This window comes from Astatotilapia calliptera, chromosome 4, assembly GCF_964374335.1.
Source record: "Astatotilapia calliptera chromosome 4, fAstCal68.1, whole genome shotgun sequence".
In the NCBI taxonomy this organism is placed as follows: Eukaryota; Metazoa; Chordata; class Actinopteri; order Cichliformes; family Cichlidae; genus Astatotilapia; species Astatotilapia calliptera.
In genome coordinates, this window is record NC_137425.1 from 2,680,531 (window position 1) to 2,705,509 (window position 24,979).

The window sequence follows — 24,979 nt, forward strand, 5'->3', positions numbered from 1 at the left end:
GGAAAGAAAACTGCTTCATTCGCACAGTGAATGTGAGCAATGTCTTAATTTCTGTCAGAGGGTTGGAAAAAAACTCTTAAATTTAAACGTTCAAGGTCTCAACTCAAGGTCTTAATTAAAGTTAAATGATGCTTGCAGTTGTTGAGGTCTTAAATAATTGCAGTTTTGCAGAGGAAGCAGCTCAGCTCTATTTCAAACACTGTTGAGTTGTCTGCATTGCAGCTATTTAACTGTGTTTGTTGTGAAATGCATCTTGTAATTAATTCAAGCTGGCATTTCAAGTGTTACACTTTAAAAATATGAACCAAAGAATAATATTTCATGCATTTCTTAAGGCAGGTATCTAGGAATGAGACAAACTTGTTCAGAGTAACTAGCACCTCCTTCCTTATAAAGGAAGGAGGTGCTAGTTGTTTTTGCTCTCAGTGGGACAAAAACAGAGACGTAAGATGTGTTAAGAGACCATAAGTACAGTTTGAACAATCCTCCAAATTCATGGAGTCTGCTGCTATTAGACGTACGTGATAATTTACAGATCATAGCAAAAAAGATGTTTTTAAAACTAAACACTGCCATTATTTTACATCTTGATTCAGACAACTTATTTCTCTTACATTTCCATTTGTGTTTAGAAGACAAGTGCTGGCATCATCACATCATGAAAATCATTTTAGCGTTTTCACGTGTTACAAAGCCACCGTGTGGGCCAGACTGATGGAGATAGGAGACTGTAAATAATGGAGCAACAGTCAATGTCCTCATCCTATGAATGAACTCAAACTGCAGCTGCAGATGTCCTTTCTTCACCTGCTCCAAGTGCGTGACCCTCCAGCTCACAGCAGAAACAGAACAAAGACTACGATTTCCAGCTGCAGATCACAACAATTGAGTCAAAATTAACTGCAGGATAACTGAAGAGTCTCTTGGGAGGCTGCTGAATGATTTCCGAGGACCACCAAAACAGCAGCAAGCTGGTTAGCTGTCAAACTTTCAAAATAAGAGCAAGGGGATCTTGTTTACAGATGGGAATAAATATAAATCTGTCCTATATTCCTTTAAAGATAAAGTTAGTCTTAGTGTGGAAAAAATACAGATATTTGTGTTAGTTAGTGCTAGAGTCTCCGTGCAGGAGGCATTAATTACAGTATAATATTCATTGTTCTTGTAACTCTGCAGTCAGATTGATGAATTAGATCACAGCGCAGTGTGTAATGCTGCCTCACCTTAACATATGTGCATACATCAAAAAGTATATGCATTGGTATGCATTACATGTTGATTGAGGTCATCATAAACCTCATAATAATGAGATGAGATGGGCCTGTCTGGCTTTGCCCAACACATGACAATGATTAATCAATCACTTAAGACGTTCACTTTGCTTTCATTAATCAGGGCAGCTGTGTGTGGGTAGAGGCAAAGAAACTGAGAGGGAATGGCTCAATCAATCAAAAGCAGGTGGGGATGTTTGAGAGGACGATAAACTTGAGTTTCATGCAGAAACAACACTAACATCTTTCCCCTGTCAGCAGCAGCAGCAGCAGCGTGTGACTGCACAGAGCACAACTAGCTGCAACTGGAAACAGGAACACCTGATTTTTAAAGGTGGACACTGGAGCTTCTTGTGAACCTGCTGGGTGGGTGGGCGGCGTGGAAACCCACGTTTTCAGGTGTGATAACTCGATACCATACTCTGCTGCTGTTCTGTCTCTGTCCGTTTTATTCAAGCTCACTTTGACAGCATAGAAAACTCAGTTTTCAGAGCAGCAGCAGGATTACTTTTACATACGCTCATGTCGTCACTTTAAGGGTTGTCTGAATCTACAAATTATAGAAAGTAAGTAAAGGTTTGACCTTAGCACAGGTGTTCCTCACGTGGGTGTTTTTTAACTTTGTGTTTGCATCCCTGGTTTAAAAAAAACAACTAAACAAAAATAATAAAAGTGTGGATGAGTGGTGACGTTCGGTACCAGCGCTTTCTGTTTGAAATCTGTTCAGAACAAAGATTAACATCAGACACAAATGGCCTGGGAGCTCGGGACTCTGGGGGCAGAGAATCATAATCCATCTTCCTCTGATTGTATGTGTGTGTGTGTGCGCGCGTGGGTGGGGGGGGGGGGATTATGAGTGCCCAGGCTGGACCATCAGGGCACTTAGGATTTTCACTGCTGGACTTTCTCCCTGAGGTGATCACTGCTAGTCATCGGGGTATTTTCCCCCTGACCCGCTTTGAGTATGACGAGGTGCCCGCCAATATTATTTATCACGCAATATCTGCAGTTACCCAATCCCCGACGGCGTGGCAGTCGTGAACAAAGCAGTCGTGTGGCTCTTCTGGGTATGAATTCAGCCACAGTGACATCAGAGCGCTTAAGGACATCTGTGCCACGAGTGTTTGGCTGATTAATTACTTAAATGGGGTGGACGGTCAGGGGTTGACTTATGGCCCAACTGTGATGGATGAAGACACGTGGCTCAGGAGAGGCGCTCACATATGCGGTGATTAAAAGAGACCAGTGGAACGGCTCTTGAGCTCAGAGTTACGCAATCTACCGCCAATTAAATGCCTTTTCATAGTCCCTGCGCTCTGTCAGCCACACAAATCCAAAACAAAGTGATTGACAGCTATCGTCTGGTTTGCCAGTTGGTGGCGGGTTTTCGCCATTACCGAGATCATTCACCATATCTAAGCCCCGTTAATCTCCTCCTTCCAAATTATAACTTTGTTTCGTGGCACAACACAAAGTGCATCAAAAGTGGGGTTTTTTCACTTTTAAAAGTTTCGTACTTTGTTGAACAGAAAGAACAGAGAAGGGGGACGATGTGCAACGCACACCTCCGGTCAGAGTCCATCACAGCTGCTGTGGTCACATGGTCAGTATCATAAAGTACAAGGCGGCTGGTATGCTCCTGTTTTAGTTATTTATTTATTTTTTAAGTGAGACTTTCTTCCTGGATCAGATTTGCAAGCGTTCTGTTATCTGACAGAGACTGCCATGCAAAAAGTTTTGAGAAAACAGGAGGCATCAGGCTGTAGCTCCCTCTGATCCCTGTGGTTTACCTTGGTACAAGGATGAGGAATGGCAACATGCGTGTTGTTGATGTATGTTTGCATCACAGTGCGAGTCTGATGGATGATGTAGTCACCATAACTCCACCTGTTGGTTAGTGAAGTCCTGCTAAAAAAGCTTTAAGCGGAGCTGCTGTTTCGCTGCTGGTGTTTTGAAAGCGGACAAGACGAGCTGTGAGGTGGTCTGACTGAGCATGCTCAGTGTCAGCGGATGCTATAAATCTGATTATATCATCAAAAGATGGCTAAAAAAATTTAGACTATTTACTGTGAAAATTAAATATTGATTGTGGGGAGAGAAAAACACAAAAGCAAAACACCTCATTATAAAAGGACTATTAAAGGTTCATCACAATCATTTTTTAATTCTTATAAAAAAAACAGTGCCTCATTCACAGTGCAGGGACCACACAAATTCACTTTTCTTACAGCTTGATCTGATGAAGTCCAAACTGCAGAAAAAATAGTGACTCGCTGGTAAAAAAAATATTTAAAGGAAAACTTCAACAACAGGCGTCTTTCTGGTAATCTGTTTAATCAGCTACCAAGCTTCCTTGGTAAATTGTGTTTTCTAGTAAAAAAGCATGTCAGATTTTATAATCCATGACTTTAAATTCTCTTAATAACTTTTTTGCGTACTCAGTACCACTTACATACCCACTTTCCACCTTGTTTACATAAGTGCTGCATCAGTGAACGTGTGTGATTCTCTGAATGTGAATAAGAAAAAGAGAATTTGGATCTAAACTTATTCCAACAATGAAAATCATTTTCATGTAACTAATCGCACGAGAAAGTTTTATTGTAAAATGTGCTCATTCCAACTGCTGCTATTGCTACTACTACTACTACTTCTCCTTCATCATCTTCTCAGTCTTCATCTCCTTCTTATTCCACCTCATCAGTTCATCCTCTGTCTGAAACAAGCTGCCCCCCAAACACAAAAACATGACCATATTAGGCATATCCCCTCTCTTTGACATCATACAGAGTCAAGAGCAGAAAAAAGATGTGATAAACTGAGTGAACATCTGGCTCATCCTTGTACATACACTGTCCTTTGGCCTTGCTTAAATGAGAATCCAGCACTGAAACAGGAGTTATAATACAGCAAAAACAGAAATAAAATAGCCCCCCCCCCCAAATTTTTACCATTACAGTTGCTTCGACCCCACATTTGTGCGTTCAGGTTGTTGAACAGTTTTTCCTGAGTGTTTAGTCATGCACCGTCACTCAGTATTCTCCACTGAGACATAATGGGACCGATCTCGGTGTTTGTGTCAGTCGTCGCTTTGGTCACCTTTGCAGTTTCTCATCTCAGACTTGCTGTTTACTGCATTTCACTGAAGTGTGTGATTGCAGCCAGCCTAGGTGGCTGAGAGTGTCGTGCTGAGGAGGAGAAATGGACGATTTTTAAGAACGTCTTCGTCGTCAAACCTGAATCGCTCACAGTTGACGGGTGTGCTGCTGCGGAGGAGCAAAGCCCATCGGCCTGCCAAAAAGGAGGGAACGCAGGGGTGTGGGAAGGGTGAGGTGAGCGTCCAGACTAAATTGATTCGTGCCACTTTTCTCCTGACAGCATTTGTTTTTGTTTATTGCGACATTTATTAAAGTGAGCGTGAAATGTAAGCAGTTTCTGTGGCGAGAAAGCAAAAACACCGTCAGAATCTGTAGACCGGCCCCACGAACAGGAGCCGGATGAAATTGCAAGAGCAGCCCAAACAGAGTATTAAATGAATAAATGCATTGGAAGCAAGTGTCATTCAATCTGTCTGCGTTATGAAATCCTGGTAATATTAATCTGTTGCTGTCTGGCAGTTTTGTTTTTTCTGGTGGGCATTTCCAGCTAAAGCAGGCCATGTTCACTCCAACGACACCGAGGCTGTTCGGTCTGATCTGAAAGCAGTTACTGCTGTTTGGAGAGAACACAATCAGAGGAAAATGAGTGATGACTTCAGTGTGCAGCTTCGGTTTTATCTGCTATATAAGGTGTAGTGCTGGGCGATATATATCGTGTGGACGATAGAAAAGTGTCTATCGTGTCATTTGTCTTCTATCGTTTCTAACCTAATTTTATAAATTATGACATAAAATATATCATTAACCCTATAACACCGGTCAGAGCAGGCACGCTCCGTTTTGCATAACTATTTTTAAACCTCTGTAGAACTGCAACCACATAAGCTAGCGCAATAATTTGTTTTGCATATGAGGAGTTGTACTTACATCTTATGCCATCAGCTTGTCCCAGGTCCTGGTTTCCTTCCACATATAGCTTTGCAAAAATTGCATAAAAAGCACTTGCAGCAACAACAACATAATATTCCAGAAACACGCTTTGCCGATCCGATCAGCTGTTCATAACACTTCCTATTTGGAATATAGGTCACCGCGAACTATCGCATGTCTGCCATTACCTGCCCGAAACCGGAAGTGACGTCATTTTTGCGGAAATGTAGTTTTTTTTTTTACCATCAGGGCCTTATAAGCCTGTACTGGTGTTTTTAAAAGTCATGTTTGACTTCATGCTTGTCTGTATCATTTCTGGGATGCTTAGAACTCAAATTACACTGTTGGAAATAGTTTGTTTTGATGCACATGCTGTTTTTTTTTTGTTTTTGTTTTTTTTTTGCAAATTTGCACTATAATATTTATTTTCATTATTCCTGCAGTATATAAAAATTAGTGTATCTCAAAAATAAAACTATGAAGACACTCAAAATAAATTTCACGTGTTTGGAAACTATTTTGTGCAACTTTTTTGTATTTACAGTTTTGAGGGATAAGCCTCTTACATTTCTCTAAGTAGAAATATATGTAAAAAAAAAAAAAGAGAACGATTTTCATTTTTTTTGTAGTTTATTGCACTTTTTTGCAATTTATGTAGTTACTATGGACTTAATGCATACATATTATTAAAATTTGGGCTATAACGGTTGTATTGATGTATAGCAACTTGAAATGGCTCCACAGCATGTAAAAATATAAAGATAAGCTCTGGCGGACTTGGTTCTATGGTAGGTCTTAAAAGGTTAAATAGCCTGTGGCAAATATATTAGTGTTGTCTTCTCACTATACATACTCTTAATTTTATGCAAGAGAAAATAAAGTATAAAAAAATGATATTTTTCGCAAAGAAACTCCGTCTTGTGGTTTTGCGACATGGTGCTGCTTTACATGCACCCGGATTTGCGACATGCTTTACGGTAACCCGGACATGCAACAGGCAGACACAGCTACACAAGCAGCCCAAGAAGAAGCACTTTTACCGAAAAGAGGGAGTATGTCTGTGATTTGGTTACATTTTGGGTTCAACAGCACCAACACGGAGCAGAAGACGCCCATTTGCAAGCTATGCTATAAAACTATTCGTGCACCCGATGGCAACACAACAAACCTCTTCTATGACCTACAGAAGGTCCAAGAAAAAGAATACTCAAGAATCTAGAAAATCCGAGCTAAACCAACTTGTGGAACGACGGGAGCAAGTTGGGAAAAGTTGAGAAGGACAGCTTGATCCGAGGTACATTATGCCCGGTCGTAAGCACTTCAGTAAAGTCGAGTTGCCTCGCTTATATGACGCATGCCGGGCCAAAGTAGAGAAGGATCTTTGCAGTGTCGTGCATTATGCCTTGACGACTGACCTATGGATGAGCAGAGATAAGCAGCCCTACATGAGCGTAACCATCCATGTCACTAACAAAGACTCCACCCTCTGCGCTCGCTGTTTACAGACTGCGTACTTTCCAGATGACCACAGGTCAGGTGGTATATCGTGATATATATCGTTATCGTGATATAAAATAATTCATATCGCGATAAATATTTTTTCATATCGCCCAGCACTAATAAGGTGCTGAAGTGGAAAACGTGTTGGTGTAAGGCAAGGCAAGGCAAATTTATTTGTATAGCACAATTCAACAACAAGGTGATTCAAAGTGCTTTACAGAGACATTAGAAACAAAAACAAATAAAAAGCATGATTTAAAATTGATTAAAACAAACAAACTAACTAAACACACACATTTCACACCTGTTCGCGCGATCTGAACCCTTATCGTAAGGGGAGCTACCAGTCCTTCTGTGGACGAGCTACTTTCTATTTTAAATTCCCTGAATTTAAAATACTCTCTAGACCCAGTTGGGGAGCTACCCAGAGCTCTAATCCCACACCTGTTCGCGCGATCTGTAGTGCAGCAGCTCCTCGGTTCATTCTCAGCACCAGTTTTATGTGCACTTTGCTTTTTGACACGACCAAACAAGAAAATTGTCTCTGCTCTGAGCATGAAGTTTACCTGATCAGAGTTTCTGAGCCGCTGTACAAGGTGTCATCCAGACGTTTGGGGAATGAATGGATGAAATCTAAACCTTACCTGATTTAAATTTGGACAAACTCTTGTTTGACAGCTTCATCACAAATCCAGAACCTGCACAGAGAGCAAACATCAAGTTCTGTTTCAAAGTGACCCGGTCATTCGATGGTCGATGGTCGGTAAGGCCTGCGAACATGGAGAATGCTGTTTTTTGTTTCGTTATTCTTCGGGTCGAGCAGAGTGAGTCTGTTGGCGCGTGCATGACGAGATGACTTTGTAATGAAAACATTTAAAAGCTTTAAGATTGTTTATTTTCATTTCTCTTCCTGGAACATTTTGATCACTGTTTGTAATGACAGTAAACACCAAACAAACAACACAATATGTGTGGCATCAGAGAACCTGGGTGTACAAGCTTGTGAGGCTGTCACTAAGGACAAGTTTCTGTCAACATGAATTTGCATTATGTTCATACACCAGGTTGGCTTTGTAGTTTGTGCTTGAGCTGCTCTCACCTTTCTTTTTTGTTTCTTTTTTGTGTGTTTTTAGTTCTTCTTGTGTTACCTTAATTTCAGTCTTTCAGTAATGTGTCGCTTTTTAATTCTTTTGAGTAATGTGCTGTGTATCGGCCTTGTAAAGCACTCTGATGTTAAGTTTCTCCTGTGTAAATCACTGAATGAATCATTTTAACTTGTTTGTTTGAGTAGCAGAAGGTCAGGGCCTGTGAGCTGCTGTTTAGCTTTTCATTAGAAACATCAATGTTTCAGTTTTCTTAAAAAATGCCAGAAAAGCCAGAGCAGTTAGGAGAGCTCGGAGTATCTCTGTGTGACATGTGGGCGCTTTAAAACGGACTGAAAATCAAATGGCATCAATGTCATGAAGTCCATTCATAAAACAGGAAGGTCTGCTCAGACATATTTGCTAATGTTACAGGTAAACTGATAAAGTGCATGGTTGGATTGGTGTTATTTGAAGTGGAATTGTGAAGTGTGACCCTACCAGTTTTTCTCCTTTTGGGTGGGTCATGCCAGCTCTGTGGGTCTGACTCACTCACAAACACATGGCATCTGATTCCTCGCCCACTCACTTTTCTCCTGCTCCATTCCCATGCTCTCTCGCTCCCTGACATCCTGTCATCTTTCCAGTCTTCTGTTTCCTGATCTCAAATCTGCCAGAATCAAGAGCTTGTTATTGTGTCGACGTAGGTTCGTCATTTTTGTCCAGTTATGCACTCATTCTTTCTTTTTCTTCTCGCTTCCTCGCAGATGAACATAAATTCGGACCAATGTTTTGAAGGTTATGGTCAGTGTGGGATAAAAACCACCAAATATCAAAATACAGATGCAAGTCCAAACCTTAGCTGCCGCGTTATTGTGTCTGTTGCTGAGCTGATGGAAACCCCAGTAAAGATGTGTTGCAGTTCTTCATTTTTGGACGTTTTCTTGTAGTACTCTTGTAGCTGAGGCCCAGTTGAGTGGAGTCCGGTGTCCTCAGGCTGTTGGAGGTGCCGTCTTGATTCACGATCAGTCCAAAAACTGCTGAGAGTCGCACGCAGACAACAACAGACAAGCCTCAGGGATATTACCTGAATCTGTGCCACATTCGAGGGATGCACTGCAAAGTGAAATTAATGGGTTATGAAGACACGTTTTGCCTAAAGCCAGAGTCACAAAGGTGGCTCTGCTTGTACCTGGCTCGATCGCCACGGTAACTGATGCTGCACATCTGAACTGCCTTGAAGGAGGTCACGTTCAGATGTTGTCATCACTAAGACAGATATAGATTCTCACCTGAGGGAGTACATTACACATTTTTGGACGCTGACACACTTTGTTTTATCTCTTTACCAAAAATATTCAAGTTATAAATCTAAGATCAGATAGTACAGGACTAGACACTGACCAATGAGAACAGCTGTTTTTCTACAGGTACAAGGCTACTCTTACTTATTTTGTTATAAAATAAGCAGGTTAAAGGTCTGGTGATGATTTCAAGCGCAGCATTTATATTTGGAAGGTTTGGCGTTTTTTTAGAGATCAATGTTTAAAGTTTTAGAGCCCTAATAGGGGGCGGTCTTCTTTAAAACGACCCCTATTCTTCACAACTCTCTGTGACCAGGTCCTCTGACTGAAGCAGGCGGTGATTGATTGGTCTGTTTTGTGTGGGAAAATAATCACATGACTTGGTGAAATGCACCTTAATGAACTATTGTGACACCCATCGTCTCTTCTCAGTACAATGTGAAATTTATTTAGCTTTGAAAATAATCGATGTTATACTAACAAATGTTGGCCATTGCCACCGTACATGTCTAGTATTTTCTTTGTTGATCCTATGAAGGCATCATCACCTGTTTCACTGATTTCTGGGTGTATTCTCTCAATACATCTTGTCTGGAAAGTTAGGTTGGGAAGCGCATCTGTAACCGGAAGGTCGCCTGTTCGATCCCCGGGCTCTCTGTCCTGGTCGTTGTGTCCTTGGGCAAGACACTTTACCCTACTTGCCTACTGGTGTTGGCCAGAGGGGCCGATGGCGCGATATGGCAGCCTCGCTTCTGTCAGTCTGCCCCAGGGCAGCTGTGGCTACAACCGTAGCTGCCTCCACCAGTGTGTGAATGCGAGAGTGAATGAATAGTGGCATTGTAAAGCGCTTTGGGTGCCTTGAAAAGCGCTATATAAATCCAATCCATTATTATTATTATGCATGATTTTATGTTAATGATGGAGCTTCATGACGTCCTGGCCAAACTGTCCGATTACACTTCCCACGGAGTTTGTTTGCAATCATGCAGCTTCTAAAATTCTTATTTGAATTTGGTTTGGAGGCACTTCAGTGCTACAGGATTCTTCAGGCTCAAAGACATCTGAGGAATAAATAATCGAAATAAATCAAACTTAGTCAGAGTTAGTTGACTAGATGGATGCAATCAGCCAAACACATAATATAGAGGATTTGTAGATGAATACTTTTTTATGCCTGGATGAAGTTTTATTGTATCTGAACCCAAGTGTTACAATCAAAGAACCTCTTTAACAGAAACGTTACGTTTACACTTTCAATTAAAAATCATAGAAGAATATTAAGCCCATGCAAAGTCACTTATAATTAATCATGCTGGTATATTTTGTACAGATTGCACACATGATTGGTGAACTTTGTGCCTATTAATATGCAAACTAGGCTAAGCACAGTTTCATCATTGGCACCACAAAATCCAAAGAAAAAGATTAAGATAGATACGAACCAGCCTTTGTCGTCCAGCGCGACAAACACACCGTAGATGAATTCAGTCTGAAATTAGACCTCACATTGTCATTCTGTAGTTTGCAAAGTGATCTTTAGACAGAAAATAAAGGAACAGGAGAGCGGCCGACCATGCTTCAGGGCTGAAATACAGCTTTCTGTCAGCCGGCTGCCATTAATTTCACTTTCTTCTTCAGACACATCTCTCTTCATAATGGTTCATTCATTACCTCCAATGGCTGTTGCAGATTTATGCTTTGGCTCAGCCCGAGCTTAGACTGCACTTTGCCAAGGGGACAGCTGGTAATACTTTAATATATAGAGACATAGGCATCATCATTATTCAGCAGGATTAAAAGCTGTTGGGGGGGTTTTCTGTCAAACTCACAGATAGCCCAGCTGTCCTTTTTAACATCTTTTGAGCTCTTATTGTGTCTAAAATTGCTCCTTTGTTTCCTCATTCATTGATTTCAACTTTGGAAAAACTCTGTAAGGCTGGGGTGTCAAAATTAAGGCCCAGGGGCCAGAATCGGCCTGCCAAAGGCTCCAACCTGGGCCACTGAGCTGCTTTGGAAAATGTGAAGTAGGACATAAATGATCGGTATCGAGAGGCAAGTAAACGAACACCTCCGCAAGTGGCTCAGGTATGTGACTGGTCATCACTGCCGACCTGAGGGCGTTTTGGTTCAGGGTCGAAATGCCTGATGATATTTGGACACCACCTGACGACACCTGGTTGAAAGCTGCAGTCGCTTACAGCCACTTAAGGTGCAACTTTTAGGTGTATTTTATAAGTTTCCAACTGTATTTTCATCAGCTTCGCAGGTTTTCTCCTGAAGACCAAACCGGTGGTCATTCATACTATCCCAGTGTAAATAACAGATAAACAATAAAATAACACAAAGTTTCTGTTTTTCCACTATCTTCTATAGAAATGTATGTTTACAGTAGCTTCACAGTGGAACAAAAAACCCCAAAACAAATTGAAAAACCTTTCATTTTATTCTTATAGGACACTCGGGACGATGAGCTACCAGAACTTTTGTTTGTCATTTTACACATTATTTCAATTTAAATTTCTTACAGTTTCCGGATGAAGAGTCGCGCTGACACACTTTCATTACTATAGCATCATTTCTTGATCGTGTAGAAAAACCAACATGTGCTGCTGAAATTGCTTCTTTTCCTTATATTAAAATATCTCAGGGATTAAATTTATGGTTAAAGTTCTTTACACTGCCTTTTTACTCAAACTCCTTTTATGATGTAAAATGAGTTTGATACACCGGCTGAAGGTCTCGTGGGGAACCTTTCAACCACCAAGTTCCACTTCTGAGTAAAAAAACCTCATAAAATATGTATGTGGGGTAATCAGGTTGTTAGTTTTTAACTGTTGCAAATCGGCAACGCCTGCCTTAAGAGGGTTAAATATACAAAGTGTGTTTTCATTTTATTGTGTTTTTGATGGAGGGGGTCAACACAGGAGGTCCATAACTGTTTGCCTTCTTTCATCAGCTTTTAGTGTTAGAAAAGGTTTTAGGGATGCTGAAGCTCCCAAAGAAGACTCACACTCCTTATACACACATGTGACTTTATGTTTGATTTAACCATCCTGCTCGCGTCTGTAGTTGGAAACAGTTACCATCAAGGGAGTGATGAGTCTTTAACCAACCAGTTAGCATGCATTAGCAGGATGCTAACATTGTTTTTACAAAATTGCACACGCAGTCATGTTAAATTTGTGAAAACTAAAATAAACTGAGTTTTTTATGTTTAGCGGCAGATGTGTTTCAGCTTCGTTCACTCCGTTGAGGACTGCAGGTGCTCCTGGACTGCAGCCAGTTTTAGTACATTTGGATCAATAGGATGTGGACAGGCCACGTTGTTGTATTCATTCTCAGTGTCTGAACAAATACATCACATAGTTCCTGAGACTTTTTATACGTGTGGAGAAAAAACTAATATAAACTTGTGTTGCTGTAAAAGAATAGCACTGAAGTCATTATTACCCATCGTTCGGGGACAGTAAAGGTCTGAAAATTTAAAAAGAAAAAACGAGAAACCCATTTGTAGCAGTTCCATCGATGTCTTCAAACATTATAAAAGCACCTTTGTGTTACCATCCACCCACCCTTTTATACAAACTCTGGTATTATTTGATTTTGTGCCATTGAAGTCCTCGTTCAGGGATACACTGGTGGCACTCGGTGTTTTCTTCATCAAAATTTTAAAAGTGCTAAATTCGCCTCATTCTTTTTATTTTTCAAGTACTTTGGAAGGTGTTAAGCAGCCTGTTTGTGCACCTCCATTGCTGGGCTGAAATCCTGCGCTCTTGCAGAGGTGTGTGTCAGTGTGTCTGTCCTCATGCGTTTGATGGGAGGGCGAGGTCCTCTCTTTGAAAGCCTGCAGGCTGCTCTTCAGATGAAAAAGCACACAAGCGACTGCCTCGGAGATCACATGCCACTCAAACTGTGCAGTCAGACCGGAGAGTGTCAGAGAGCGGGGATATGGAAGAGACGGATGAAGGGAATACGTTTGCAGGCGTGGGGGAGAGGGAGTGATGGGAGCTGATGGGAATGGAGCTACAGTAGCTGAGCTGCGTCTGATTGCAGCTCTTGATAAAGAAAGTATCTGATAGGCAATCAGAGCTGTGGCCTGGGAGGATTTGAAATTTTTGTTGTACTATGGATTGGGCCACCTCTTCATCTTTTCACCCATCTTTGAGAGCGCTGATGGGATTTTGACAGCACTTGAGGAACGTTGCGTCTTCGATAGCGTTTCAGAATTGCATGTCAGTGTCGCAACTGCAAGACAAAAAAAGAGTTGCTGGCTAAAGTCTGCAGGATCAGTCCAACTCAGGAGTTGGGAAAAGCTGCGATGCTGAAGCCAGAAAGTGTTTTTCCAGTTTTGTGTTTTCGTTCCTGTCTGTTGTTATATGAGATATTTTTCTGGCTTAAAATGGGGAGATAGTTCTTTTTGGTCATTTGAAAATTAAAAGTGTATTTTTGCTTTTCATACACAAGAAACCCCTGACATGTCTCGTTATAATGGTGGCCACAGTTTCAAATAACGGGGTCAGTTTATGCGCAGGTAATTCCTGTGAGCAGAGAAGCCCAAACATGTTGATGAGTGACAGCCGATCAGAATATTGTTGATTAAAGGGGGAGGGGCTAAAACGACCTATATCAGACAGAAGGTGAACTGTGGCCCAGTGTAAGAACACAAGAGATACTTTACAGTAGCTTCACAGTCCGATCCAGTAATACAGACGAGCAGAACGTCACGTTGGAAGTTTTCTTTCATTTAACAGATTGACTGACAGGTTATTATTCATGTAACGCAGGAAACGTGACTTTGCTGTTAATCTCTTGGTTTAGTTTCAGGATCCTGCACTGTTTGTGTTACTCTGCACAATATATTGGACACTTTCATTAGAACAATTGTATTTTTTTATAAAAACACTTTCCTTATTGATGTATTTTTTCTAGTTTATTGAGCTTTTGTTACTTTTCTGAGTCATTTCATTTTTTCCTCTGACATATTTATTTTTATTGAGCAATTTTACTGTAATGGGCCGTTTTAGTTTGCATTGGTGGTTTTTCTGTGGCGATTTTCCCAATTTTGGAGGTTAATAAAAAGTGCTTCTGTCTACATTCTCTGTATTTTTCATCTCTTATGGTTCACAGTGAAGCACTCAAAGGCAGCTTTTACATGACTGTGATTGATTTCTGACCTAATTAAGAAATGTAAAGCACTTCTTCATTAATTAATGTGCCTTCTTCAGCTAGCTAAATGTGCTTTCCCATTTGCTGTTCCCACAGAGCGTGTTCACTGTTTTGTTGGGCCCGTTCACCTTCTTCAACGCCCAGAAGACAAAGTATCTCCAGATTCTCACCTCACTCATGCGATGGATTGGTAAGAAAACATTCCTGCAGTATTCCCTCGTAACGTGCTGTTTTTCTTTTCACTATTTTCTCCCCTCGCTTTCTGTGACCTCTCCATTTCTGCAGCCTCTTTTTCCACACACGCATATTTCCATTTTATCGGCGTCTCCCTCAGAGTTTCTTTCATCCCTCCCTCCTGCCTTCACCTGCCTGTGTGGCTGCTGCATTTAAGGTCCGTCCATCATGGTTTGGTCCTGCTCTGTGTCTTTGACTCCCATCTCCTCTCATTCCTCAGCCTGACAGGCTTGACAGCCCGTCCCAAGCTTGATTGGACCGTCACTCACATGGCGACAGATGAAAATAAACCGCCCGTCCTGGGTCCACTGTTAAAATCACAACACCACTGAATCACGGCAGTCCCGCCGCCCCCGTACGGCCGCACGCTCGCTCACGTAAACGCACGCAGACACAACAGCGTTCGCGCTCTGTCCATCGTCTGACTAAATAACACGCGGGTTTTAGCTGCATCCTTCCCTCTTCCTCGTCTCAGCGTCCCCTGGCTCTGCAATTGATTGGTCGTGTCACTTTTGCAGGGCTCCAAACAACACGGGATAATGATTTAAAACGGCTCCAGTGGACAAGCGAAGATACTGGAACAGCAAATCGTTAAAAAAGAAAAACCAGCCTGTTTTTCTTGTAGGGCGGGGGTAAACCATCAAAATTACGTTGAAGTTGTTGATAAAAGCCAAAGATAAACTTGTCGTACTTATTTTGTTCTTGGCCTGCTGTACTTTAGGTCGAGTTTTGGCAGAGAAGAGAAGCAGACGTGCTTATTAAACTAACTATTAAATAATTCTCTCTGAACGTGAGCATCAAAATCAGCTGCGTCTCCAGTGAGTCTCTCGTCCTGTGGATGAATTTCTGCGTCACCTTGCTGGGCTGAAGCAGCTGAAATAGATCAGGCTAGCTGATTACTGAACATTAGAGTGAATGAATTATTCACTAGTAAAGTGATCATGTCATTGACCGGCTCTTAGAGGGATAAAAATGTAGTAGTTAGTAGTTAAATATAGCTGCACGGGCCTCTCAGCTGCCCATATTACCAGTATGGGATAAATATACGACCTGCTAAAAGTTAAAAACCCTTCAAAGCTATAAACAGACGGATACACTGGGGGAAGAGGCCGGTTATCAGCTGAACATATACAGTCCTGCAGCACATTTTGTCTGGAAATTATCTTCTATGATCAATTAACACTTCTCCTGTAGTGACATTCACACCAAGCAGCTCTGTCAGTGGCATACATTTAGTCAACTACACAAACAGCACACATTCAGTCAGTGTCTGTAAAGGTCAGTACTGTTCTCGGACATAAAAGCGCTCCACAACAATCCAGAAGCAAGTCGACCTCTTTACGAGAGACGACAGCTAAAGCGTTGGCGCTGTTTCAAAACATTTTTGTGTTTCGTGTCGACTTTCACGTCCTGTTTTACATCCAGCAGTTTCCACTTTGTTACACGTTAAAATGAGGACTTAATAACCTTCTGTAACACTCCGAGTCCAAGTGCTGACCTGTGCACAGATGTCTTGGCCCTCGTCGCGGACTACTTTATCCATCACACCATCGATCCTTATTATCGGCCTGGATCCTTTTCTTTGCTCTGTCCAGTTGTGCATCTTTGTTTTTGGTGCAGAGCAGCAAGCAGCCTTCCCAGTGTGTAAAGACAGTCTGAGTTTTAGATTGCTTGTTGGAGTATTTCTGCATGAGCTGCGTCTTGAGGACGAGTCAATGTGCTGGAGCAAATAGGCTGCATGCAGAATATGAACAAATGAACGATAAGAAGCTTGTTTGCGAGCTGGGGCGCTCGTACTCGTAGCCCCATATTTTGTAATTCTACCATCTGGAAAATGTATGTTGTGTAGTTGTTTTTTATATTGTGTCCCTGGGTGTTGGTATCCGCTTTATTTGAAGGCGCTGACACTGACCACATGAGACAGGAGACCCTGCCTCCCCTCCTGACCATTACTCACCAGTCCCCGGATGCACCTGCAGTCACATGTGCTGCCCTGAGCGAGGACGGGGTGCGTTTGATGTCAGGGGTAGCAGCTGGCCGGTGCGTCGGTGCCCCGCCCGCCACCCTCGGCTCCGGCCTTGTCACAGTTGTTGCCACTCAACTGTAGTCACCTCGTTGTCCAGAGAGCCCCGATTTTTACACCAAACATGAGTGATGGTGTACCTGCCTGCTGCTCGGCTGTCGGTGACATGCTGGGATATTCAGCAGAGTCGCCATTAGCCTGGGTCAGCGCGACACCTTTTATACAACCCAGAATTCCTAGCTGCAGTCATTTAGTCACCTTGTTTGCAGCGGTGCCATATAAATCTAAATTAATGCTTTATAGTGACTAATAAAGGACGTCATCAGGGCCATCTGCATCTCTGCGATAACGTGTCTCACAGCAGAAGTACCTCACATGTTGGTGAAGGACAAGGAGACAGAGAAGGAACCACAGTGCACAGCTTGTATATGAATATTCAGTGTTATGTATACACGATGCGTTGTAGCTGCAGTTAGATGTAGTTGGAGTGTCTTCACCTTATTTTTGTTGTTTTTTTCCACATTAATCTTAATAAATATAAGGTAAAGGCAGACATTGCTGTAACCTGTTGCAGCCGGCCTCTTCCTGCCCGCTGTCAGCAGAGTGGATCATTACTGGTGCTCCAGAAGGACACTTTCCAAACACTTACAGGAGTACACAGCTTCTCTAATTGTTATTGAGTCATATGAGACAAAGGGAAAAAGTTAACAGCCTGTCCGCTCAGTAAATAAGTATTCATTACTGCCAGCCATCTCTCCTGAGACGTGTGGATAGATGTGTAGAGGGGCTGCTGTCTGAGTTTATCAGTAGGTCGGTGCCATGTGGATCTCAGGGCTCCTAAAAACAGCCATCAGACTTACTTAGCAGGAAAGCCTTTAAACATTTGTACTCGATGTTTGTGGCTGAAACAGTCCTCGATCAGGAAACTCCCATCTCCCATTATTGGGAAAAATGAAAACATAGATTTACACTCTAGCTTGACTGGCTGGCAGCAGGATATGGCTGCGATGGAGTGACTTTAGTTTGTCCAGTAAAATAGTACTTTTTGATTTCAGTGTAATTCATTTAAAACACTTTAAATCTTTAAGATTTTGTCCTGAGTTCATCTTTCATAAATAGCTTTTGCTGTAAGTCAAATGCTGTAAGTTTCAGCGAGCCGCAGGTCTCTCCATCCATCTAATGTTCTTAGTTTACAACAACATAATGTAAAGAGCCAAGAAACTCCCCGCAGGGATGCTCACAGCTGCCCACTGCCATTTTAAATGGCCATGGGATTGAGATATTGTTTTTGAAGGTCAGGGGGACTCTGGTGGCTTGTTGACTGGAAAGGTTCTGCTCATTCAGAGCGAGGGGTGAATTATGAGCCGGTCTTAATGAAGTGAGCAGCAGCCAGAATCACAGTTCAGAGGTCCTGAAAAATTACATTTCAAGACCAGCTGATGAGCATCAGTCCTGTTCTGGCTTTCAGTGACATTTGTGCTGTCAGGAGCAAAGAACCTTTTCTTTTTTTGCGTCTAAACATTTACATGATCACGACCACTTTCAGTGTTTTTACTGCCTGCTTGGCTTCGCTGCTTAGCACTGATGTTCCTTTGTGTGATGGCCACTTTGATTTTCTGCAGAGATGGTTTTGAGGTGGTTCAGGAATCACGATCCAATACAACTGTATCCACTAGCTAAGCTTTTAATTAGAGACACTGACCTCAGGTCTTTGTTTACCTCAGAGGCGGTGTCATTACACAGAAAGATTTGATTAAAGTGATTAAAATGTAATGCTGCAGTTTCAGCCATTTGTTTAAAAAATCGTTAATGCTTAATCCACTTAGCATTGTGGTCGTCATTTATTTGACATTTGACCTTAATTAGGCGTAATATTAGAATTATGTTTTGTAGGCTTTTTTAAAAACATTGATTAAAATGTAAACGGCTGACACTGTCCACTGCACGCACTCACTGCTGGGTAACAACTGGGAAACCAGTATATATACTGTATACTTACAGAAAGTTGGGTTGGACATGACAAAGCAGCTAATAGCAGGATGTACAATGTTAGCAAGCAGGTAGCTGTAACCTAGCTACACTGCAGGAATCTGGTGATGGTTAGTTTGTAACATTAGCTGGTAAAATAACATGAAAATGCTTCGTGGAGTTTATAGACCAGCATTGAGGGTCAATTAACAGACCTTGTCTATATTTTTCATATATTAACATGGATACTTGCATTAGCTAACATTTTCCAGAGGAGAGATCCTTCCATGAATATGATGACAGTTTGACTGTGCTCTTCCCCTGATGCTCAAATTCCTGTTTGGTAAGAGGGGCTTCATTAGTTACACTGTATTAAGTGCTTCATATCCAACGTAGCAGCTAAACGTCAGTATAAAATCCACCATGGATTTTTCCCAAACATTGAGTTTGTGTTGAGCTAGGAGATAAAACTTTGCTGAATTTTTCGCACTCTGCGATGTCTTTTTGCAACTCGACTGAACTGGTTTTATTCTGTTTATTAATAATCTGAGCACCTTTTTCATTTTGTGGTTGATTGCTGTCCTACAGGAGCTGTGCTTTTGTTTTTTCAAAACTCTGACAATTGGCTGGGCTCTTAATGCGAGTTAATATCTGTTCATGCAGATTTTCCCTGATGTGTCACAGCTAATTGCTGTGCTATCACAGTTCGCATGTCATTACCAGTTTGGCCCCTTTCAGTTGCAAACTGATAGCAGACGGACTTCCTCTGATTGCCGTTTTATCACTTTATTGATGCACCAGAGTTGTTTCGAAGATGACACATGACTGCATGTTAAACTCGTGATGTTTAACATTTATTCGTAGTTCTTCCCCTGGAAACCATTTTACTGGGAAAGTCCTGACAGTCTATTTTATAAGTTACTTTAGACACGGACAATTTAAAAAAGCATCACAGTCATTTAAAATCAACATATTTAAGTCATAGTATAGAATAAGTATAAAAATCTAATAATTTCTTTTGAGAAAGTAGAATGAGCCAGAGAAATGTTATTTTTTTAGTCCTAACCTTTTTTAAATGAAGAATAAACCACTTCTTTACATTGTTTGTTTCCTTTTTATAAAGCACCTTGAGGCGACTGATGTTGCGAGTTGTTGCTATATAAATAAAATGAAATTTTGCATCTTTATCAAAGCATTTAAATCAGTGAAACAGAGGTTTGGCTGGCTCGTGTCTGTGAACCTCAGCTGCAGCATGGGGTGCTAAACGGTGCAGCCAACTGCTGCGCTGCTTTGTGCCATGTATACAGAAAGCCCTATCCAACATCACAGAGCACGTTAGGAGGCGAGGAAGCCACTTATCACCCAACAAATACGAGTAATTCAACAGCCCCAGCAGCTCGCTACCTCTGTTCCTGATAGGCTTGACGTGATGGAGGCTCGGCACAGTGAGAATTCCTGAAACCCTGGTGAGACCTGGGCAAAGAGCCGGAGCTACTAATTACTGCAGAGATTATCCAAGAGTGCTCAAGGAGTACCTCTCTTAATTAGGGATGGCAAGATTGCTGTGCGTTAAAACTGCCAGGGGGGGGATGCTTAAATTGGCCAACGTGACAAGAAAACAAGCAGCATCACCAGAACCTCGTGTTACATTCGAGCGCGCAGCATTTCCTCTTCAGCACGGCTGCTTTTTTAAGCATCAAAGCACAGCGCAGAAGTCCTTGACCTTCCTGCAGTCATCAGTGAATTGCTCACACTTAAGTACTCGCGTTGTTCCATTCAAAGAGCAGGGCCTCCCAACTTTCAGCTTTCCTGTGCACCACTGCACATGAGATTGATCACCTCTCACCTTCTACCATTTTCTCCTCATTGATTGAGTCCAGGATTCCCATCTCTTCTCCGATAGCATCTGGGAGTCTTTCTCTCAAGGCAGTCGATGACTTCTTGGAGCATTGAGAGAGTCTGCCAGCCTTGGCTCTAACCGCGTCTGCTATGTTTGCTACTAGAGACAACACAGCCGTACGAGCTTGCTCTGGAGGGTCGTTAAGTTGAAGCATTCCTCACAAGGTCAATGGCGTTCCCATCCAGGTAATATAAATCACTGGCTCAAAGAGATGGACGGGCCTAGTCGTGGGGATTGGGATACGTGGCTGCTCAATTTACTCAGCTCCTGTTGTCGCACGTCAAGTGCGGTGGAGAGTATTGGTTGGGCTCAGTGTGTCTATGTGAAGGCGCATTGAATTAGCATATCTCGACGGGTAGGTGCAGGGGTAATGGCTCATCCTGTCTGTGATGGTATGTTGTGCAGGGGCTTTGAAAGATGGGTGTTGTTTTCACGCTTCCACATGTGCACTGCACAGACGTGGCACTGAAATCCAGTCCATGAAAGTGATTGTGAAAGTTTAATTTCAAACATTTATAACCTGTGATTTCAGTATAACTGCCCAAATAAGCTCCCACAGGCCAAAGATGGCTGATGACTGGTAGATATGCAAGTATACAGTCAGATCAGACATTAGTCACTCCTATGATGAAGTCCATGAGATGTCAGATTGCATCAACGTGCGAATAGTAGCATTAACAGCTCCAGTGCCTTTTGCACACTCAATCCATCACCTAAACCAAAAGGAGTCATTTCAGCAGGGCGCACAGCATTTCCTGTTGTGTTATACTAGCAAGTGAGGACTACATCGATGTTTGTGACACCTAATTTACAGGTCAGTTAACTGGTTTGGCATTTTTAGGTTTTAGAATTGGCTAAGACTACAATAGAGCACTAAAATAATACTGTTTAGTTTAAACATCTACGCCTTTACTCGCTCACATACTTGGTAAAATTATCTTTGGGTCTAATTCTCCTGAAATCATTTGAGATTTATGTGTGAAATGTTTCCGGTGAGCAAATAAAAACCACAGAAGAAGACAGGAGCATTAATGGCTACAAGAAGACGTGATGAGTTAACGCAGAGTCGTGTGTACGCACTACCCGGCTCTCTGTAATTTGTCACTGAATAATGCCTTTTAAGGAGTAATGAATGCCCCTTATGCTCGTCTCTTACGTCAGTCCAGAGAATTATGAGGCCTTACTGAATTTACTATGTAAATAAACTTCTACACTCAGTTAAGGTGATCAAAGCTAATATGCTTTCATTTCACGGCTGTACAGTACTCCAGCATTGAGATTCATGGCTTATAGGTGCAATGAGCGCGATAAAATTGTCACGGCCGGACGTGATTTGCCCACCTCGTGTAGCATTATGCAGGCGAGGGCCGGTGACAAATGAGCACATTATGAAAGGCTTCAATCTAGTGCTCAGCTCCTCTCTACCATCTGATTGACTTTCAGTTACTTTGAATTATAATGAGTTGGTTCCTGTGACTTTAGTGGGATAAATGAGTGCTTTGTCTCTGATCAGCATAAAAACGTTCTAATTGTGGGCCAAAGAAATGTTTTCCAATCGATTCTTTTCAATTTAAAAGCATTTGGAGTTATATTTCATTTTTAAGCTTCAATAAGATTTGACTGGGAGCTTCCCAGTACAACCAGCCCCGTTGTCCTTGCAGGCTCTCCTGCAGCATCTTAATCTTGGCCAGACTTGGAAAAAGGTGCTTTAGGTAATGTAACCGTGCCCAACCACCCTGAGGCACTCTTAATTAAAAGCCCCGTGCTAGTTTCCTTCCTGTGCAGCCTGTGAGTGTTGGTGTCAAGATGGAGAAAAGCCTTCTTTCTCTTCCCCTGCACCTTCGTCTCCCTGGTGTACCGCAGGCAGACGGGTTTAGTTGCCAGCTATTTCACACATAGCTTCGTGCAGACAGAAAGGCGGAAAAAGATGAGAGTTTGAAGGAGAAAGAAGACAGGCGGAGCAAAGGGGGCAGACAGATGGTTTTGGCAATGACTCTTTCACACATTGCAGATGTTTTGTAGGAAGAGGAGCAATTCAGAAAGAGTATCTATACAGCACAGATAAATTAAGGGACTTTTTTGCGTGTCATCGTCCTTGAAAGCTGGTGTGTTGCCCATTCGTTTGACATCTCTGTGTAAGAGGGTTGAGGTTGTAGCGGGGAGTCGCAGAGCTTTCCCCGGAGCCACAGATTACATTGGGCCTAAGCCAAAGATGCATTCAATATTGAACAGTCGTGAAACAGGTTTTACAGAGTTTGTGCTTACATGTGAAATTCAAGGCAAGCGTGAAACAAGGGTGCGAAATGTAGCTGTGTTGTGTTTTCCTGACACGGCTACATTTTCAGCAAGTGTTCAATCAGGCGGCCCATCAGTTATAATCCCATGAGTTTAGCCTCTGGAGACAATGGCCCGAGTTTTGGAGAAAGCTAAACGATGGACACAGCTTCTGGGTCTAATGGAGTTGCTTTCTTTTGACGTGGCCAGTAGGGGGCGACCTTTCTGGTTCTGCAAAGAAGTCTGTTTGAATCGAGGTCTATGACAAAATTAGCTCACTTCTCCTTTGACGTATGACCTCAGTAAAAACGCTTCTGATGAGCACCATGTTTCTCTGTTAAATGATCTTCACTTTCTGAGTAAAACAGACGATAAAGGACGGCGCGCTTTAAAGTGTCGCTGCTTTGTGATAGATGAGTTGGTACCTTATGAGCTTGCAGTGTCGTGTCGTTGCCTTTTTTAAAATTGTGCACGATATAAAATATATACCAAGTTATACTGAAATCAGTGCTGATTTCGTTCGTTATCCATGCAGGTAAATTTAAGCAAGTGAATAAAAGTGAATATTCTTTTTCAGAGATCAGATTACTCTTTTGTAAAGCTCTACATCCACACTGAAACACTGAAACACTAAAACAAAGGCAAAATGAGCTTTTTTTCCTGGTTCTTCTTTGGTCAGCAGTTATTTTGCCTCTTGTACAGTGTAGATGAACAAAGCTTGCCTTGTGGCATATTGCATCCCTACAGTTTGGTCTGCAGATGTTAGATATTCCCATCAAAGACAGCGTGAGTCTCAGTCTTATAGAGTGATGTCAGAGTTTAAGGTATAGAATTATTTTACTGCAGATATGAGGCATATAATGGTCCGAGTGACACTTCCTAAATGTCACCGAGTGTTTAAAGGACAGCTGATAATGAAAGCTGAGGAGCTGGCTCCTGGCCTGGGCTATGACTAACTCCTGATGTCACGGGTTGAGAGTGTGTGTGTGTGTGTGTGTGTGTGTGTGAGGAGAGATGGCTTGCTGGGCCACATGACCGTTAGCCTGTAACAGGACTGCATGCGGCTCTCAGGAGTCTCCTTTAGACACAGCTGCCAACGATGCGCCTCCTGAAATCAATTGGAGCTGCAGTGGGAACCGCAGGACGGTTTTATACTGGGCCGTGAAACGACCGCTGGTTTGTTTTTTACGCCTGATGTTTCTGGAACAAACAGCTGGAAGGCAGTTCAGCACTGCCATCTTTATCCACATGAGGTTAAACTCTGAGAGAACTGAGACCGGACTACAATGTGGTCACCATATCAGGTTTTCACCTCGTTGATCTTTTGAGAGAATTCACTCTATAACTATAGAAATCAGTCAAATGCACCTTCAACTTTATGTATGGCATGTTTTGGAAGCCCAGTTTAATTCAAAATAAAAGCACAAAAAAGGTGGAGAGACAATTATTTCTGATATTTTCATGTTTATATTTTCTTTTTATATAATAATAATAATCTGATAACCAGTTTGGAGTTGAGTGGATTATATGCACCAAATACTTCATTTAAAAAAGTTGAATTAAACTGACGCTGTAAAGCCTGGATTTAAACCAAAATAATACTTATTGGGTACACTTTGCTGTTTTACAAGAACATTAAAATCAAGTGAGACCATCAGAAAAACGCTGTCTTAAACCCTCCCTCTTTACTATTTATCATCTCTTTTATTTGTTATTTGTAAAGTTGATAAATAATGTACAGGAAGTTCAGCTCCCTCACACTAACGCAGTCCTGCACTCACAAACACAAGATTCAATCTAAATACCTTTGATAACACTTGGAAGATTACAAGATTTAACCCTGTGGATGTTAGTAACTAATGTTAGAGTGATGTTACTGATATTTAACTAAATTAGATTTTTTTTGAGCTGCAGTTGCGCAACACTGAAGGCCAGATGACCAGATCATGATATCTTTAAAATAGCTTAATTGAAAATGTGTAAAAAGTACATTTACTGTAATAGTTTGCAGAAGTTTGAAGTTAAACATCTTCAAAAAATATAATCTGCAAGAACTATAGTTTCTAATATAGATGTAAGATGCTTATTTGATTCATTTGACTTACATTTCTGTATTTAAACCCAGAGAAATGATTCATTTAGTGTAATGGTCAACATTTCCCTTTTACTCCTGTCAGCCACCACGCTGAGGCTGCAGTCACACAACCATAGAGACCGGTCAAGCACCCC

General features: G+C 41.8%; 2 protein-coding genes across 3 annotated transcripts in view; one reads left to right on the forward strand and one right to left on the reverse strand.

The window, feature by feature from the left end:
• Positions 1 to 24,979, reverse strand: part of LOC113020221 (C-reactive protein-like) — a 438,825-nt gene that overhangs the window by 91,813 nt on the left and 322,033 nt on the right. The window lies entirely within an intron of this gene.
• Positions 1 to 24,979, forward strand: part of slc38a12 (solute carrier family 38 member 12) — a 75,913-nt gene that overhangs the window by 43,768 nt on the left and 7,166 nt on the right. For both annotated transcript variants that reach the window (XM_026163992.2, XM_026163993.2), the window contains exon 9: positions 14,448 to 14,541. In XM_026163992.2, coding sequence (XP_026019777.1) covers positions 14,448 to 14,541 — 94 coding nt within the window. The remainder of the gene's footprint in view (positions 1 to 14,447; positions 14,542 to 24,979) is intronic.